Source organism: Hoplias malabaricus, chromosome 9 (assembly GCF_029633855.1).
Source record: "Hoplias malabaricus isolate fHopMal1 chromosome 9, fHopMal1.hap1, whole genome shotgun sequence".
In the NCBI taxonomy this organism is placed as follows: domain Eukaryota; kingdom Metazoa; phylum Chordata; class Actinopteri; order Characiformes; family Erythrinidae; genus Hoplias; species Hoplias malabaricus.
In genome coordinates, this window is record NC_089808.1 from 37,951,478 (window position 1) to 37,964,558 (window position 13,081).

The following is a 13,081-nucleotide window of genomic DNA, read 5'->3' on the forward strand; positions in this document are numbered from 1 at the left end:
TGCCTTCCACTTACATTCAGCAAGTTTAAGTTCCTTCTTAACTTGCTTCTGAAACTCCATACAACAAGTAGTATCTCCCTGATTAAAACTAATATAACTATAACAGATTTACACACCCATGATTTGTAATTAGGAAAAGTAGAAATTAATTGCAATATCAACACTGGCGGGGCGGCACGGTGGCGCAGCAGGTAGTCTCCCCGTGTCCGCGTGGGTTTCCTCCGGGTGCTCCGGTTTCCTCCCACAGTCCAAAAACACACTTTGCAGGTGGATTGGCGACTCGAAAGTGTCCGTGTGTGTGAGTGAATGTGTGTGTGTCTGTGTTGCCCTGTGCAGGACTGGCGCCCCCTCCAGGGTGTATTCCCGCCTTGCGCCCGATGATTCCAGGTAGGCTCTGGACCCCCGCGACCCTAAATTGGGTAAGCGGTTACAGATAATGGATGGATGGATCAACACTGGCCTTTACATGGATTTATAGAAGTGTAATATATATATATATATATTTGTAGATGTGTGTTTTAGAGGGGAAATAAACACCTACAGTTCTTAAAAGTTTCATTATAGATTTGAAATGAATGTAAAGTATTCCTACAGAGAAGTGACATATTTCCCCTTTTGTGATTGCAACATTGGGTGATTACCATTCAGTACTGTGTAATAAATCCACATGACAAAAAAAAAGAAGACTCAGAATGAAAGTGCTGACTAAAGGGATGATTGCAATAATCTGTAACTGACCACGGCTGGGGATCCAGACTAATTAAGAAAGTCTTGATAATCTATAAATTGACTAGGACAGCTTTTATATGTAATTAGTGTTTCTATCATTAAAGGTTTATGACCGAACTAAAACAATTGACATGTCTGAGAATGTATGTTCCACCAGAGGGCACTGTAAAATAACACCCTTTCAGGGGCTCTAATCTGATAAATGAATAAGAACAGAATCCTGGCTGATAGGTTCATTCGCCTTTATCAGGTGCTGAGTAGAACGCTCGCCAGCTCATCTCGAACAAGGCTAATGATAGTTATACATTTAGAAGCTCTGCAGACTCACCCTAACCTGGGTCCATCAGAGAAAATGTTTTCTGGGGCAGGGCTCTTTCTCAGTGAGCTTCATTCTTGCCTCGACCCAGAATTTTACAACTTTATTCTTTAATAGAAATACAGAGCAGCAGAGTATTTTCAAAAATGAACAATTTTACTTCTGTTCAAATCTCTTATTGTACAGTCAACATTTACTCATTTTTCTTCTTTTGTTACTGTTCTGCTTTGTGATTGGTCAATACTGCTGATGTTTCATCTTTAGCAGTTTAGTTGTAGATATGGAATGTATAGGAATAAGGAAGAATAGTCTGAGGTTTGCAACTGTCTAAGCATCACTCCTGTCATATAAATCCTTGTTGACGCAACCCAAAGCCTGGCGTCAAAGACAGCACCAAGTACCGCACTGGTCTGTGTGGGTAGGATGCCTCTTGCCCATCACACAGCCTGATAGTCAATGTAAGCATCTGTTGTGCCATAAGTACCTACAAAACCCATGTAGGTACTTATGGTTCTTCTTTAAGCATGTTGAACTGCTGAACACAAAGTGTTATCAGCTGTTCAAAAAGAACTGCTGGTTAGCTTCACATGTGCCAGAGGAAGCGCGTGCTGCTTTTACCCTTCTAGGTTGGTGTGTGATTGTGAGCTGTTTAAAACACCACCCACACACCCACAGACTCAAAAAAAGAGAGAAATGTGAGAAGAACTGAGCTTTACAGAAATCACTTGCTGAGCTGTTAGACCCTGAATGTCTTCAGAGGTTCCACTGCAGTCTGAGTAAATTACACAATAAGAACTTTTCAGCTTCACCTCTTGGTGAACAGAGATGGATTACATGTAAAGGTCTTTTGTGCTAGTGTCAAGGAGTAGTGTGGCCAGAAACTCTTTTTGTAACTTGAGTAGGAATGTTGATTTTATCAAGGTAATTTCACTGTAATTGTTTTGTAGCTGTCATTTGGCAGAGGTAACACTAATTGTAGTTAAGCACAGATTTGAATTGCTTTATCCAGCTCTTGGCGAAGAGCCAGATCATGTTTTTTATCAGATCAAGGTTGTTTTTCTTCCTGCCAGAACATCTGCTAAGGAGCCTGGCACACACTTTAATTCACCACAGTTGCAGCAGAGAATTCTCAGGGGGGTAGATGTGCTGGGGGTTCTCACCCACAGAAAACTGAAGAAGCTGGAGGAGCGAGAGAAACTTCAAAATGTTCACGCAATGCACAAATCTCACATGAAAGCTTTTTTCGCACTTTAAACACATGGCAGTCGAGGCTGGGTCTGTGCACGAGGTTTCATTTATAGCACTTAACGTCTTCTGTAGCTGGCTGTCCTCCCTCCCTTTTTCTTTCTCTCTCTCTCTCACTCTCACACGGATGTGTTCGCTCTCTTGGAGCTGGGTCTAGAGGACGAAGAAATCCTGCCTTCCTTCTCACACAGTGAAGACATAAGGTAAGAGACACACTCAAGGATTCAGAACAGATTTTAAAGTGATTTCCTGTGGTGGCAGAAAGGTTCAGACCGTTATTTTGAATGAATTAAAGTAAAACCCCGTTTTCCACTGGTGGTTTCTAAAGGTTTCTGCTTTATAATATATTTACTCTTGACTCATAACTTGTGGAAGGAGTTGAAAAAGAACAAAGTTTCTTAAATGAATTCTCTAGCATTCATACTTCAACTTGTGTCCACTGACTTCTGCAGTTCATATACAGTCTGTGGTGATACAAAACAATTTAAAGCGCAATTCAGTATAGTTTAGTTGCATTATATCTTAAGTAAAGTAGCATGGAAGCGTATGCGGTATTTGCATCAGTTCACAGAGTATATGAAGAATATACTTCAAGTATTATAACAATAATGTTTAAAAATTGCATACTCAAATGTATTTGAGGTTTTTTGAATTTGTCAAAAAAAAGCACTCAAAAATGCTTGTAAGTTGCATTTAAACACTGTTTAATAAGTCGCTATATGTTGTTTTTAAAATAACACACAAACAATTCATATATAAGTATTAGGTTTATAATTTAAATTCAAAATACAGACAGTCTCCCACACTTATCATTTTATGGTAATTGTGTAGAGCTAAAAATGACTACGATTGTATTAAAAATAAATAAATGAAAGTTCAATATAAATACACTTTGTGCACAGTCTCTATCACTGAAACCACCATCTTAAATCGGCTAAACCCACACGTACTTTTGGATTTAATGTTATCCCCAAGAACAGAACAAATTGATGCACATGCTTTTGCAGCGTTTTTTTCTGATGGAGCTCATAATGAATTCAGTGAAGAATAATTTCTTCTTGCTCACAAACAACTTCATTTTTAGGTAATATGGTTAATAAAATGGTGTGGTGTGTTCTCTCTGTGTCTGCGTGGGTTTCCTCCGGGTGCTCCGGTTTCCTCCCACAGTCCAAAAACACACATTGGTAGGTGGATTGGCGACTCAAAAGTGTCCGTAGGTGTGAGTGTGTGAGTGAATGTGTGAGTGTGTGTGTGTTGCCCTGTGAAGGACTGGCGCCCCCTCCAGGGTGTATTCCTGCCTTGTGCCCAATGGCTTGCAGGTAGGCTCTGGACCCACTGCGACCCTGAATTGGATAAGTGGTTACAGATAATGAATGAATGAATTTATTTTTCATACTACGCAGTGCTAAACAGGTACAATAAAATGATAAAAACTGTTTACATTTTTAATTGTAACATACAAAAAAAGTTGTATTTCTAATAAGAATTTTAATGCTAGGAGTATGTACTGTTCATAATTTAGTGTACTTTTAAAAATTACTTAATGCACGTTTCTTTGACAAGGGTCTTATTGGTTAATACATTTCTACAGACGTGATAAAAGTTACGTGCACAGTTAAACATCTGTCAGAAACAGCTGCACCTTAACACAGAACTCGCTCATTAAAGATTTGCAAAAACGTGTATTTCACCTTTTTAAACCTTAACATTTTTAAGGTAAGACTAATAACTAATATTTTTTATTAGAAATCAGCCAGAACGCCATAAGGAAAATGGACCAATTGGATGAAGACTACTATGATTTTGAAGGGAATGACAACAACAGCTACAACTTCAGCTATGAAGACTATCAGACCATCTGCGAGAAGGATGACGTCCGGTCCTTTGCGAGGATCTTCTTACCAGTCATGTACGGGTTATCTCTGGTTGTGGGCGTTGCTGGAAATGCCCTGGTTGTGGCTGTGTACGCTTATACCAAACACCTGAGGACACTAACAGATACATTTGTTGTTCACCTGGCTGTGACTGACCTCCTGCTGCTTCTGACTCTTCCCTTTTGGGCCTCGGTGGCTGGACAGGGCTGGGAGCTTGGTCAAACCCTCTGTAAGCTGGTCACTGCCTTGTATACCATCAACTTTACCTGCGGCATGCTGCTGTTAGCTTGTATAAGTCTGGACAGATACTTGGCTCTAACCCCAGGCCTGAGGGACAGGGGAAGCTTGGGGAAGGTTTTCAGGAAGAACCACTCGGCTATAATATGCCTTGTTGTGTGGAGCATTGCTTTGCTTTTGGGAATTCCAGACTTGGTCCTGTCCATGGTCAAGGAGTTCCCAGATCGGAAGATCTGCATGGCAGTGTATCCTTCAGAAATGGCCTTCCAAGCTAAGGTCACAATGGAAGTCCTAGAGGTTTTGCTTAGTTTCCTGGTGCCATTGATCATCATGGTGTACTGTTACTCTCATGTGGTCAGTACCTTGCTCAAGCTGCCCCCAGAGATCAGAGAGAAGAAATGGAAGGTGGTTAGAGTCCTCCTGTCCATCGTCCTCGTCTTCATTCTCACGCAACTTCCATACAACGCTATGAAGTTCTGCCGGGTTCTGGACCTGACGCATGCACTGGTGACCCACTGTGGGGTCAGTAAAGCTCTGGACAGAGCTGCTCAGGTCACAGAGAGCCTGGCCCTGACCCACTGCTGCCTCAACCCAGTGCTCTACGTGTTCATCGGCACCTCCTTCAAACAGAGAATCATGAAAATCGCCAAGGCCTGTGGTCAGAGGAGGAGGGGGCCAGCAGCAAAGAGAGAGGAGGAGGGAGTGGACATCTCGTTTCATACAAACTCACACTCCCAGGAGACAAGTACCTTTTCCATATGAGGACTCCAAGGGACAGATGTTTAACAGGGATTGTATAACGGGGGGAGCAGAGAAGCAAGAAAACCAAGTCTTACCTAATGTCCTTTAAAGAGAAGCCAATGTTTTCCAATAGTCAGGTAAAATATAAATAAATTAGGTTCTGTTCTGACATTCATCAAATTTATGTAACTGCTTGATCCTGATCATTCGGCACAAGCCAAGAACACAGTCAACAGTGATAATCAATTATCACTCACTTATCACAGGACATCACTCACTCATACCAGTGGACAATCTCATACAGCCAATCCATCTACAAACATGAGGTTTTGGACTATGGGAGGAAAGCGTATTACCCAAAAAAAACCTATACACACCAAACTCCTCACAGTGACCCAAGAGGAGAATTGAACCCAGGACCCCGAGACCCCGGAGCTGTGTGAGAGTGACAGTATGTGCGGCATCACTGTGCCGAATATGTAAATTGATATATGTACATTTTATAACTTTTTCCAGTTGGTAGACACTTGAGCAAGTAAAATCAGATACATATTTAAGTAGTTTAAAACTGTAACTATTATATTCTGACTAAAACTCTCTGATAAACTTCAGCCACACCACTGCAGTGTTATTTGCTTCCCCACCCTCTTCTGCTTTAGTAACTCCCCTAACAGCACTCCTTATCACATCTGTGTAGACGGGGAGTGAAAATGTGTTTCACAACCACCACAATTCAAAACAAAATTTCAGTATATGCACTGTATTCACAGAGAAGTGAATAGTAAGTTTTGAAGCATGATACAGAAATATCTGCACATTTCCAATAATAATAATAAAAAAACCTGCACCTTATATCTGTTGGAACCTGACTCTCAAAAGGAACAGGAAGAAACCGACTGGTTCAACAAGCAGGATTTCATTTAACTCTGCACTGTAATGCCCTTTGGACTCAAAAATGGAAGAGAAAAAAAAAAATGGACATGCACTCACAAGTCAGGTTTCTAACGGTAGCTAAGTAAGAATTTACAGGGTCTGGGTACGCCATAAAAAAAATAAAGCTACGCTTTAAAAACAGGTGAGTGGTTGGTGACTTCTAAATATATTTTAAGAAATAAATAACAGAAGTATATCATCGCTATCCAATTAAAAAGACCTATCTCACAAAATAGCAACGTTACAGGAGAAGGACAAACCTTATTAACTTTCAATGGAAGTCATTATTAAGAGCTTTTATTCCAGGTAATTTGAGCATTTCTATTGGTCCGTGCATCATGTAATTTTCATACAACATGAAGGACAGCAGCTGTGTTCAAATATGGTAAACTACAAATCCACAAAAATGAAGTGCATGTTTTTAAATGGAAAGTAATGATAATATTTTGGCTTTGGCGCTCCAATCTTGGTGATTCAGAACAACACTGGCGTCTAGTTTCAGTAATGTTCTTGTGGCTAAATGCCATCACAGTCCTCATAGTAATGAAGCTTCAAGTTTAAAGACTTCCCAGAAGAGCACAAGATTTTCCTGCAGCAAAGAAGAACAAACTCTTCATTTGAAAGAAAACAAATGTTGGATGGGTAAATGTGCACATACTTAGTCCACATAAAGTTCAACAGTTTTAAGTGAAAAGGCCCAGGAACTGAACTACACACATTCCACAAACACTTAGCCTTTATTTTTCAGTGCTGTTTGAGTGATCAACAAAATCCTGAAATGATACCTGTATTTAGAGCGGATTCCTGACTCCCACCGTGAAAGGATTAACTGACATTTTGACTTATCGGATTGGAGAGAGACCGATTCTGTCATGCTTGTGATCTCAGGAATTTTTCAACATCCCCAGTAGCCAAGCACATCTTGACGATAACCATGCTGAGCTATAATCATCCAGAAAAAAAACATCTCATACCTGGGTAAAGAAAATAAGGCAAGACAAGGCAAGGATTTTTTTGGACAGCACATTCCACACACAAAAACAGTGTTTCCATTTTAAAATGCACAGCGAACATTAAAATCAAATAAAGGGAATGGGCCGAAGTGAACAGAATAAAAAGAGACAAATTTACTTTAGAAGTAATGCGTCCTAGATTTGAATGAGAAAAGCGGAAATATAACTGTGATTTATACACAGAGGTGTCAGGCTCTGGTCCAGAAAATAAAACTCCATTCCAGGATTGCCTAGATGCCTCTGAGGCTGTCTGAGATGTTGACAGAAGCCAGCCTGTTGGAATGTATTCCAGAGATGATTTGTACTTTTAGGTAAGCCAACTCTGTTTATACCAAGTATAAACAAAATGTAAAAGTATGTGCCGTGCTTTTCCAACACAGAGTTAGGAAGATAACCAAAGAGAACCATAAACCTGTGTTTGTAGTAAATATTATTCTTTAAAATATTAAACATCTCTGTAATACAAACCCATTTCCAGAAATGTTGGCACAGTTTGTAAAATAAATAAATCAAGAATATCAATTTATATAACTCATAATAGCACAATGGTTTCCAATGTTTTTACTAAACAACTCCATAGCCTTTTGTAAATTCAAAATAATTTAATCTCTACAACACACACAAAAAAAAAAAAAAACCAGATAGAGACGTGTTGACCACATTTACACCACATTTAATTCTGATTACACATTTGGGAACTAAGAATACCAATTGTTAAAGTTTTGCGAATAAAGTTAGGAATTTTTGCCTATTCTGGCATGACACTCAGCTCAAATCCTATTCATGATGCACCACAGGAGAAAGATGAAGAACAACAACACTTTCTGCAAAGCCATGTTTGTTGTAGCACATACAGAATGAGGTCTGGTACATCTTGCTGAAATAACCATGGACTTCCCAGGAAAAGATGTCATCTGGATGGCAGCATATGTCTCTCTAAAAACCCAATATTGGCCTCTGCATCAATATAAACTTTGAATATATGCAAGCTACCCATCCTGATGTCACCGATAATATAATGCCTTTCATCATTGGCATCGAATAAACTTATTTTTCATGAAAACAAGCTAAAACGTTCCTCCTGACAGAACTGGTGTAACTGACCCATGTTTGTAGGTCGCCTTGTCAAAGGATTGAGATCAGGGCTTTGTGGAGGCCACTCCAAAACATTGACTTTGTTCTCCTTAAGCCACTTTGTAACCAGTTTGGCAGTATGCTTAGGGTCATTGTTCATTTGGAAGACCCATTTGCGCCCAAACTTTAACTTCCTGGCTGATGTCTTAAGATGAGAATGTTCTTTCCTCATGATGACATCTATTTTGTGAAGTGCACCAGTCCCTCCTGCAGCAAAACAACTACACAACATGATGCTGCAACCCCGTGTTTCACAGTTTCAAAGGATGGTGTTCTCAGGCTTGCAAGCTTCTCCCTTTTTCCTCCAAACGTAACGATGGTCATTATGGCCAAAAAGACCACAGGACATGTCTCCAGCAATTAAGGTCTTTTGCTTTTGTTCTTAGGTTGATAAACACATTTCACACCAAAGCATGCTTTTCTCTGGGACACAGAACCCATTTCCTTCCTGAGCGGTATGATGGCTGGACATTCCCATCTTGTTTACATTTGCTTATAATTGTTTTTACAGATGAACGGGGCACCTTCAGGAATCTGGAAATTGCACCCAAGGATGAACCAGACTTGTGCAAGTCCTGATGTCTTGGCTGATTTCTTTAGACTTTCCCATGGTGTTATACAAAGAAGCAGTGTGTTTCAGGTGTGTCTTAAAACACATCCACAGGTGTGTGTCTGATTAACTCAGGTCAGAAGCTTCCAAAGACATGACATCATCATATGGGCGTAGTAACATTAGTGTATGTAAACTTTTGACTTGGCAGAAAGTAATAAAAAAAAAGCCTTAAAAATTCTCTCTCTCTCTCTCATTCTTCTGGCATTTGGCAAATATAAATAATTAAGGTAAATCCTAATTCACCTAAAACAGGAAAGGTTTATTCTGATTTCAGGTCAGACAGTGAGAAAACATGCATGTGTGTCTTTTTATATAGTGTATGTAAACGTCTGGTTTCAACTGTAGAACTGATGTATGGCTTTCTCCTTGCATGGCTGTATTTATCACTGTATTATGACTGTTTCTTATGCAGTGCCATCTGAAGGCTCATAGGTCTTGCTCATTCAACACTGACGTCCAGCCTTACCCTACATGGACTGGTGTTACTCTAGTATTCCTGAATTATCTCACAATATTAAGTACTGTAGATTATAGCTGAAGTTGATTTTGACCTTATCCTAACTTTTTTTTGGAGTGTGTTGCAGGGATCAATTTCTAAATAGGTTTATATTTCATTCATTTATTGTGTAACCATTATCCAATTAAGGGTCACAGTGGGTCCGAAGCCTACACACCCTGGAGGGAGCAGGTTTTTATTTACAAAACACAATCACGTTGGTCAGGGAAAATGTATCTATGTGATTTTGTCGATTAAATATAGTTTGAAATATGGTTTGTAGTATGCCTATATGATTAATGAACGGTTGGGATCACAGCGCTTGCATATAACCAAGTGATTCATTAATACTCAGGATAAATCACTGCACAGTGAGCAAGATGCTGGTTTTATGTTACCAACAAAGACACTTTTGTTTTGAACGAGCCTAGCGTTTTTTTTCCTTCCGCTGACTCCACCGCAGCGGTCCTATCTGAACAGGTGACACATTCCAGACGATATATAACACAGATAAATTATGATTACATTATCCACATACCAGTCAAGACTAGCCTGAATAAAAAACACTCCAAGGACATATTAGAGCTGGAGAAACAGAACAATGGTGCAGCAAAAACCTGAGAGTTTAAGCATGGTGTTATAAGGCTGAAGCCTGAGTATTGAGACTTTGGATGTTTATGGAAATATATGGGCATGAATCTACACAGATAATTCAGCCATAAATCTCCCAACAAAAAGGAGAGGAAATAAGCTTCATCTTGTCTTGCTTGTTCCATGTGACATGAAAAAGATCTTTCTTTAACACACAAATTATTGTGCAACTATCCGAGGCAAAACTTCAGTCAAAACTCTAAAACATTTCTAACTGGAGTTCAAAACACTACAGAAATATATAGAGAAGGAGGGACTCAACTATGCAAGCAATCTTAACCATCAAATAAACTCTACTGCTCTCCAGAGGAGTTCAAAACATTTATTCAATCCTTTCATTGTTAAAATAGATGTGATTTGTAGTGAATAACACCACCGCTCTCCATATGGTAAACTAGAGTTCAGTTCCCAGCTCAGGCAGGAACACCTCACTCTGCAATCAGACCCCTTGACCACGGTAAATCTGGATAACGTATCTTACTAATACACAAAAAAAAGCCTCAAAATGCCACAGCTCTGCAGAATTTGTGCCTCATTTAAGTGAGCGACAGTTTAAACATGAAGGAACATGCTGTACTGCCAGCATTTACAGTAAGATCAACATTTAAGCGGAAATAACCGTAAGATTTATCATCCTTGGCAAAAGATCCCAGGTGAAATTAATTAGTGATGGTGAAGTAGCCAACGGAAAATTACCACACCTTATACTTTTAGCACAGGCCAATTATACACCTTTTTCCACATGAAACGTCTGTGACATTGGTCACAGCACCTTTCGCAACCTGTCTAAAAAGCCCTGTTCAGGATGGCCTGTTCCTTTAAATGATAATGAGCAATGGCTCGGTTCAGTGCAAGCACACAGCAGTGTGGAGCAAGGAGCAGAAGCTCTGCTTTAGCCATTTTCACTCAGTTCTCTTAGATAATTGAGGGCGGCACAGTGGTGCAGCAGGTAGTGTTGCAGTCACATAGCTCTAGGGACCTGGAGGTTGTGGGTTCAATTCCTGCTCTGGGTGACTGTCTGTGAGGAGTGTGGTGTGTTCTCCCTGTGTCTGCGTGGGTTTCCTCCGGGTGACTGTCTGTGAGGAGTGTGGTGTGTTCTCCCTGTGTCTGTGTGGGTTTCCTCCAGGTGACTGTCTGTGTGGTGTGTTCTCCCTGTGTCTGCGTGGGTTTCCTCTGGGTGACTGTCTGTGAGGAGTGTGTTGTTTTCTCCTTGTGTCTGCGTGGGTTTCCTCCGGGTGCTCCGGTTTCCTCCCACAGTCCTCGTTGATAGGTGGATTGGTGACTCTAAAGTGACCGTAGGTCTGAGTGTGTGAGTGTGTGTGTTGCCCTGTGGAGGACTGGCGCCCCCTCCAGGGTGTATTCCCACCTTGCGCCCAATGATTCCAGGTAGGCTCTGGCCACACCGCGACCCTGAACTGGATAAGGGTTACAGATGATGGATGGATGGATGGATGGATGGATGTTTTGCTCAATTTAAACTTTTCTTTGTTGTCTCATGGGTCCAGCACTGTGATTGGAGAGTCTCAGACGAGGAGGCAGAACAATTCCAAAGTTTCTGCACACTTTGTAAAACGCAGCACTGTTAAAAACCTCAGCATCACACTGAAGGTTTTTCATCCAACATGGAACCTATTCAGTTCCCATTTGCAAACCTAATTTTGATCCCACTGTAAACAGATGTCACACCATGACTCTGTTCTGACTCTATCCATTTACCTCTGGCTCAGTTTGGAATTCAGCCACAGCGACACTGGAACAGAGAAACCCCACAACACCCCCAATTGATGTTTATACTAAGTACCCTTCAAAATGGAGGCCGGTTTGCTGGATGTCACCATCATCAAGAACTTGAGCTCTTTTGGTGGAAAAGGGCTAACAGTGGATACAACACACAGGATGTCCCTATCACTTTAGGAAATGAACAACTGTGTCCACACCACATTCTGAAAGTGCTTCCTCCCACAAGCTTTCTTTGCTTCATTTATTAATAATTCCAGAAGTTTTGTCAATAAACAAAACATAATATGCTCCAGAAAAAGTCAAGCGCAGGCTAGAGAGTTATAAAGCTCCCAGCATTGGGATATGGCGCAGGTTTCTCCAGGTTTCTGAAGTCATGGAGCTCCATTCAATACATTCAGAGTTAAATAACCCAACCTCAAGTGTAAAGTTTTCTCAGAGTAGAGGTGGATATAACCACAGCAAAGCGGGATTGTTTCACAGGTGTTTGTCCACATTGTCAAATATATAAATTAAATAATTAAATAATAATAAAAATAATCATTCTCTCCTAAAATGTAATTGTCTTCTCTAAAGTACTGAAGGAATGTGGGGCAGATCCATGCTGAAGGTTTCTGGAGGTCATCTAGCCTTCCTCCTGTCCTCTCCTCAGCGATGGGGAAAGCAGTAAACAAAGCACTTTGCCCAACAATTCTGAGCATTGAAAGTGGTGATTTCCTAAGAAAGCAGTAGTTGGGTCTAGCTCCATCTCCTGGACAAAGGATTAAACACATTCTATATGTCCACTTTATTTGTGGACACCCTTTGTAATTTGTGAATTTATGTTTTAATTGCAGTTAATTGTCCACCCATTATGAACAAAACCTAATGTTTCCAAGGTCAATGCAAATACTTGGCTAGAAGGGTGTAAATCCCACCAGTATCGTGTTATGGAACAGTGGAACCGTGTTTTCTGAGATGGAGTGGCATTTAATAACTTTGTCATGAGCTGAAGTGCTGTTTTGCTCCAAAAATTATAATACAAATCAGTATTAGACTTAATTAAAACTTTGTGGTTAAACACCATCAAATCATCAGAGCAGTGTTTGAAAATCTGTCATAAAGGCTATTACTGAAGCAAGATAAACCCAAATGAATACCTCTTCTATCAGAATTATTGCTGGGGCTGCAGGTGTCTACAAACGTGTGGCTGGAGTACAGAAAATATAATAGATTTGGAAAAGAAGAATCCTATTTTCAAAACACAAACAGTTGCTATAGGTATTTTCAGTGATGGCAAGCGTGTTGCCAAATGTGTACTTTGCTACAACATGAGGTTGGTGTGTTCACTCCTGATCTAAAAAGCTGTGGGAAAAGAAAGAG

At 40.3% G+C, this 13,081-nt stretch overlaps 1 protein-coding gene across 1 annotated transcript; it reads left to right on the forward strand.

Moving 5' to 3' along the window:
- Positions 1–2,144: 2,144 nt before the first annotated feature.
- Positions 2,145–6,166, forward strand: ackr4a (atypical chemokine receptor 4a). The gene is made up of 2 exons (XM_066681511.1): positions 2,145–2,493; positions 4,037–6,166. The coding sequence occupies exon 2, from the start codon at positions 4,063–4,065 to the stop codon at positions 5,161–5,163; it is 1,101 nt and encodes a 366-aa protein (XP_066537608.1). The 5' UTR covers positions 2,145–2,493; positions 4,037–4,062; the 3' UTR covers positions 5,164–6,166.
- Positions 6,167–13,081: the final 6,915 nt, after the last annotated feature.